Source organism: Nilaparvata lugens, unplaced genomic scaffold (assembly GCF_014356525.2).
Source record: "Nilaparvata lugens isolate BPH unplaced genomic scaffold, ASM1435652v1 scaffold4339, whole genome shotgun sequence".
Taxonomy (NCBI): Eukaryota; Metazoa; Arthropoda; class Insecta; order Hemiptera; family Delphacidae; genus Nilaparvata; species Nilaparvata lugens.
The window spans coordinates 7,054-14,579 of NW_024090620.1; the positions used below are offsets into that span (position 1 = coordinate 7,054).

Here is a 7,526-nt window from a genome sequence, read left to right on the forward strand (position 1 = left end):
CTGCTGAGCGTAAACGAGATAACACTATCTCTATGTGTTGCAAGTGAGATTTGAAATCTTTTGAAAATATCACAATGTCATCCAAATAATTTATCATAAACTTGTATTTGATATCTTCAAAAAGAGAATTCAATGCAATGGTTAGAGCTTGCTCCTATATTTAGACCAAGGGAACCTTTTTATATTCATAACAGGCATTTGGTGTTACAAAACAATTAAATGTTTACTTGACTCTTTCAAATTCAACTGAATAACTCTGATTCAGATCTAAAACAGAGTAGAACGAAGCACCATTAAACCAATGAAACAAATTTTCTAAATTGGGCAGGGAGTAGAATCAAGACAAATTTTTTTGTTTAAAGCTCTGTAATCCACAACTAATCTATGTCCTCCATCATTTTTTGGTACTGAGAAGCAGGGACTAGCATAATGAGAATTGAATTTTTCTATAATACCTTCGTCCAACATTTTCTTAACCTTTTCATTGAGAATTTTCATTTTCACAGGACTCAACTGATACGGTGCCTTTCTGACAGGTTCACCTTTATTATATTATTGCTATTCATCTTAAAGTCCTGCTATGAATTGACCTTTCTATTTTTTATTTTCTCGGCCTAGTCAGGATTTTTTATGATTGCAGTTTGAAGCATAGTGCCCTAATTCATTACATTTATAGCAGTTATTTTACTCGTTCCCAGTTTCTATTTTCTCTAGAAGGATTCTGACTACCACTATTCCTGGAATTGTGTCCCTTATTATCATTACCCAAATTAGTTCTACAATGAGCGCTGATATGGCCTAAATTATTACACCTGTAGCATCTTTTTCTTACATTGTCACCCTATTAGATACATTTCTACTATTTTGACCATAATTATTAGGGACAAATTTAGACCTTTCTCTATCTGCAAACAGTATTTTTGTGAGGTCACTGACATTTCAGTAAGTTGAGCGAAACTACTAGGTTTATTTTGGAAAACTAGCCTAGATCTTTCCTCGGGATTTAGACCAGAACAGATGTCGTTTACTATTTCCTCTTCTGATTTATTAATCTCAACAGTTTGCTGCATTTTCAATCGCTAAGATATATGTAGACAGAGGTTCGTTAGGCATTTGTAACCTATAGCATAGATCAAGGATAATTAAGGAGATAACCCATGGTATAGGGCAATAGGTCTTAATTTTGCTGTTTACCCGGAGCCGAAGCTCCACGTAGTTCCTGCCGTCCCAAGCTAGATGGCGCTGCCTGTCTTTCTTCAGCTTGCCGCTCAAAATTCAAAGTTCTCACACACCACTCTCCCATTCACAGCTTTCGTACGAACATCCATTTACGTCTCACAGACTTTGCTCAAGGCCACGCGCTCTACTCAGCTGCGTATCCAGCAAAAAGTGCTACATCAACAGATGCATTGTTTGAAATTGTTTAGTTGCTCCTGCAAGGAAAGATCATTTCAGATTTCCAAGCAAAATGTATGCCTTCTATTCAACAATAGAAAATACTCAATTTTGGGATTGCAGGATTGAATAAATGAATATTCAATTGTTGCAGAATGGAAATGGATACACTCCAGTTTATGAGAAGGGTTCTTTTAGAATGATTATACACTTCTGAAGAGAATTTTCAAATCCATTTACCTTTCTCAAAGTACAATATATTCCTATAATACCTATATAATACCTAAGAAACTCTCTGGGAAATGTATGAGTTCGCATAATTTGTAGAAGGTATAATATTATTTATAAAAATTAAGAAATGGATAGGAGAGTAATATAATAATAATTAGGTATTGTATTTTTAAATTGAAACTTCATGAAAACAAATTATTTCTATTTCAATTATATGTGCTTAAAACTTAAATACCTAATATATAAATTTTATCACAGAATTACAAGAGTTTACAAGAATTACACAGAATTATAGGAGTTTTCTCTGATTTTATCAAATTGGACAACTGAATAACTTGGAAATTGCAAAATTAATTTACTTCTCATATGCACAATCGGTTATACAATAATATGGTATATGCGGGATTGGGGTGGGGCTTTGGATACACATTTCAAAAAGATATTTATAATTCAAAAATATATAATTAAAACTATGTTAGGCAAGCCCAGACGTTAGCCCACCTGTGATCTATTCAATGATTTTAAAGTGTTAACCGTTCGACAGCTCTACATAAAAAACAATAAAAATAAATTTGATAAGCTTGTAACCAGTTCAAACTTGGACTTACGCCCTACTAGAGACATATTTCAGCAAAATAGAATGGACTTAAATGTGAGTAGGAGACAATTTTCTTACGTCTCTCAGAGGCTGATAAATTAATCCCGACTAAATTCATAGAAAATATGAGCGGTAGCAGAAAGCTCAGAATGAAATTGAGGAGTGGATATGTGGGATTGACATTGAGGAGGAAATATTCTAGAGGCCAACAATCCTTTCTTAGAATAAGGTATCATACATTCCTCGTTGCTCTTTTTTTTCCCATCTTTTCGGGACGCTTGTCACTGTTTTTGATTTTCACTTAGACTTTCTTCATTTTTTTCCCCGCGTAAATCGTTTTATATTAATTAATAGTAGTATTTCTCCCTCAGTATTTCCTTGTAGTATTTTGAACATTTTGTACTAAATTTAACTTTTGCCTTTATCTGTTACTTTACTGATGCTCAATTTGACTGGTTTTAGACTCAATTTATTGTTAAAAATTTGACTGGTGACAGAGGTTTATTTATTTATTCATTTTTTTATTTATTCTTTTTATGTTATATATTCATTGTATAGATGTTTAGGTACTTCACGAAATTACATTTTATTTGTTTTTTTCAGGTTTTATTATTATTTCTTTCTTGTTTTTTACTATTGCTCTAATTCTGTTTGTGTAAAATTGCAATAAGACTTTTTTTTAATTTTAGTTATCAAAATTGAGTGACTGTGTCGTTCATATTATTATGTACAATAACCATAGTGTAGAACTTCAATCACAGCTGTTAGGCTACTGAAGCTCTTTTCTTTTTTTTCCATCATGATACTGTTTCTTCATAATAATTGCATTGTAAAAATATTCGTAAAATATGTCAGTGTTGTGAATAAATTTCAATTTCAATTTCAATATACAGTAGTATGAATTAATCGTACACAATTTAACAATATGATAAATGAAAACTCTACAGCATTCTTGTATGAATAGGCATATTAACAATTATTTATGGTCAATACATTTATGATAAGATAATGTACAACAGAAAATATTCTGATTGTGAACAGATAAGTAATAAATCACATGCATAATTATGATATGTCAGTGGTCACCAAATCGCGGACCGCGGTCCGGATCCGGACCTCCAGGTAGTTTTGTGTGGATCACAAAATCATACCAATCTCAATCTCAACGAAAAAAACTTGAAATAAATCCTAAAACTTAGTAAATTGAATAACTTTATCAAAAATTGATATTTTCAGAAAATTTTTATTTTACCAGATTAACAATACCATGAAAAATCTATCCTCAGAATCTCATGTATTTATCTCTTACCGAGTTTGAAATGTTCTGTCCCAAAAATTTAAACATTAGGTGCTCATATAGCAAAAAATAATGATCAGAAAAAATTTTTTTCCTGTGGAAACTTTTTCATTTCGATAGCTTGATAATATACTAATCGAAAAACTTTGAAAAATATCACCAGTAGAAAGTTTATTTTTAGCCTTTGCACAGCCTTAAGGCTTCCTCAACAGAAAAAGAAAACTTAGCTTGCATAGCTTTTTTAACATACATATTTCGGCACATGAATTTCTTACATATCTCAAGCTGCAAGGAAAAGGGAATCGTGTTTGTGAACTTTTCTCTGAAATCCGAGGTTTATATAAAAAAGATTATCTGAAAGTTTATCTTTTTACTGAAGATATCAGTGGAGCAAGGCTGCCCTTTCCACTCCTTCAATTTGTTTGTGAGAGCAATGAGATCATTGACATCACTGAGTTCACTGATTTAGTATCTAATGGGATTGTCTTTGAACTACTTTCAGGAATTTGTTCATTGGTGATTAAGTTTGACATTTGCATTGATTTGAACCATTTATAAAATAGATCTAGTATTTATGAATTGTACACAATATAAGCTAACATTATGTTGAATGAAAAAATAAAGTAAATATCCTTATACAGTATTTCATGATTATCCTTGTATGTATAAGTACTTTGGCTCTTAGATGTAGGACATCATATTAATTTTAGAGCACAAAATTACGCCCAGAGGGATTTTTAATTATACATTGAAATGGTAACAATCGGAAAATGTTGTTGATCAAAAACTGAAATTCATCAAAGTTTATTTCTCTTAAAATTTTATTCATCTTTGAAAAATTGAAACTCACTACTCATTGACATTAGAGAGTTCCGAATTATCTCATTTTATTAAGAAATTTTATAGTCTAAAAAAAGGTTGGAGCAAACTTCTCTGTCCCATTTCAGGATATGGAGGAAATGGATTGAAAATACGAGGTTTTTGGGCCACTCTGTATCTAGCACAGGGAAATTTTGCATGAATTTTGGTTCTAGACTTCTCTCATGTATCCAAACAATCAGAACTGATTAATGATTCGTGTTATTAATAATTCGTGATTAATAATGTTCGTGTCGGATCCTTATAGTGTAAGAACCTTAAGTACCAAATTTCAAGTCATTCCGTTAATAATTGGGAGATGAGATATTGTGCACACACACACACACACACACACACCACACACACACACACACACAGACCAATACCCAAAAACCACTTTTTTGGACTCAGGGGACCTTGAAACGTATAGAAATATAGAAATTGGGGTGCCTTAATTTTTTTCGAAAAGCAAATCTTTCCTTACCTATGGTAATAGGGCAAGGAAAGTAATTATTGGTTAGAAACTTTGATGAATTTCTCCCATTTTCCACCATACTTTCCACCTGGCTGGCGAAGATCTTTTGAAATTGACTGGAGACTCCTCTTGAGCTTTGCAACAAGAATCTTGCTCAGTATGAAGTCCCTGTGGCTGTAACATTTAGTGTCAACCTTCATCCAATTTGAATTTATTTTAAAAATGCGTCGCTTGGCTTTTATCAAAACATTTCTTTTAAACATTGAAGCATGCACACTTCTTTTTAAACATTTGTCGAAAACTGACAAGAGTGCATCTACCACCTCTACTGTCTCGTCCAATGGGTAGAGCAGATTTGAATTTTCACTGTACTCCCTGTTGCGGATGAGAGCCTCTTCTGAATGTCCTGATGATGATGATGGCTTCACCAAGGATTTCTTGCAGTCTGAGCAATTGAAATGTTTCAAGCAGGCTCGAACTCCATAGCCAGTAAAGTACCTTGAAAAAAAATAGGTCATACTCAGTTTTTTTCTGAGGGTGAAGCCCACATGAGCTCTAGGCTTGTGCGCGAGTCATGAGGATGATAATTACATATGAATGGACCTACAGTTTCAGGTGGGTTCTAAACCACCGGGAAGTGGTGGTTTTTTACTGTCATATCAATTTGTTCATGAAAAAGTTCACTCTGGAACACTTTACCATAGAGAAACAATAGCATAGCTTATGCTATGCTGAAAGCATAGCATAGCTTATAGCATAGCATAGCTTATGCTATTGTTTCTCTATGACTTTACTTACCTAACAGAGCATGATTCCAAGGATGATACTATGGATTTAGGCTCGTCCTCAATCTCATCCTCATCAGTATCTGTGCAAGTCATTGACTTGTTGTCTTCTTCTGAAAAGGAGGTTGTCGCTTGGTTTAGTGTATTTGCACACCTAGCCTCTGTACCTGCTAAATTTGAAAGGAGTTCATCCTCATCAGGCTCACAGTTGGCCCCCATTGGTGGTGTGATAAGGGCTGCCTGTATCCTGTGTCGCAGGTTCTGACGGAACAACCGAACTGAGGGGTTCCTTTCAAATCTGTAAATATCAAATGTCTTTAGTCAATGTTTGATACTGAAGCTGGTTCATTTGAAACATTATGCAAACTGGAAATAATCAGCAAATATATCAATCATTCTATTTATCACGTGAATCTTTTCAGATTAAAAAAAAAAAACAATCTTTTAAGTTAGAAAGGCAATCGTGTTTACTTACCCACACTTCTGTCTAGCAACCGAAAACTCATTTTCAATGGGATCCTGGTTTAACCTCCCAGTTAGGAGGTACTTGACCCCATCTCCACTCAGGTCATCCCACAGTAATTTTGTTGCCATGAGAGATTGTTCTGCACTGTCCAAGCATGGTGGCCTTCTCCTCTCATTCACCATTCTCAAGCTTTTAATCCAATTGATGTCTTCGATCAATGAACAGAGCGGTGTTTTTAGATGACTATTTGTGGATGATGTAATAGCACATCTATACGGGTTGGGGTGGAACTTGGTCTTGCTGTTCATTACATCAAATAAGTTATTGACCCGCTGGAGAAAATCTGCTGTTTCAAGCGCAGATGAAGGCAACTGGCTTTTCTGTCAGCTTAGTGGCTCTTGATTTGGCTGCTCGACTGTCGTCGTGAAGCATTTTTATATGTGCCCAATCAGCTACACCAACTCCCTGGAATATTCAAATAATATTTAGCAGCATAAAGAGAAAAGTTAGCATAATATGCAAAATAGTCCAGTCACTATATACATTGCTTGCAATTCATATTAGTATCTTAGTTGTATTCATGTAGTTCTGAATTTATAAAAATATGGTATGGATACATAAAAAGAGAAGTCTAGAGCCAATTTTTCCATACACAATTTCCTTTTGCTAGATACAGAGTGGCCCAAAAACTTTGTATCATTAATTTGTTCATTTTCCAGTTTTGAGCTATCTCCACCAAATCCCGTGATCGGACAGAAAAAAAATTGCTCCTGCTTTTCTCCAGATTATGAAATTCCTCATAGAATGAGATCATTCGGAACTCTCTGTATTCAATGAGTACGAGTTGCAATTTTTCAAAAATGAGTAAAATGTTGAGAAAAATCAATTTGATGAAATTCAGTTTTTGATCAAAATCTATTAGTAAGAAAAGGTACAAGTTCTTAATTCCCCAATGATTTGATTGTGAGTCACCAGTAGAATTCACTTCACTTGACTCGCATCTTTCCCCCAACTCCTACAAAATATATTCTTATAAAGTGAAATAATACATATTAATAACTTACAGATGCTAGTAGTTGTCTTGCTGAATGAAATTTGACCAACAAAGCATCCATCTTTCCTCTCCATCAAGTTATTTCTCATGCACTTGATTACATGAGGAAAGTCAAAAATAAAATACACTTTGTCACGGTTGACAAAAAATAAGGTTTTTCAGCAGAGACGTCCAATATCTTGCCACCTTTCTATTGACTGAGCTCTGGTCGCAGACTACAGCTCTGATTTTTAACCCAGACGTTTGACAAGCAATAATACTTTTTTCAATTAGGTTTTTCAATATAGAGGAATCCACCATTTTGTTGGTGGCAAAGAATGCAATGGGCATCTTCCATTTGTATGTCAATCCTCTAGCCATAAACAGA

The 7,526-nt window shown here is 34.0% G+C and overlaps 1 protein-coding gene across 1 annotated transcript; it reads right to left on the reverse strand.

Moving 5' to 3' along the window:
- Positions 1-4,766: 4,766 nt before the first annotated feature.
- On the reverse strand, positions 4,767-7,304 carry LOC120355703. Its single transcript, XM_039444350.1, has 3 exons — positions 6,115-7,304; positions 5,653-5,937; positions 4,767-5,352 (listed from the first exon to the last, which is right to left on the reverse strand). Exons 1-3 carry the CDS (start codon positions 6,411-6,413, stop codon positions 4,890-4,892), a joined length of 1,047 nt encoding a protein of 348 aa, XP_039300284.1. The 5' UTR covers positions 6,414-7,304; the 3' UTR covers positions 4,767-4,889.
- Positions 7,305-7,526: the final 222 nt, after the last annotated feature.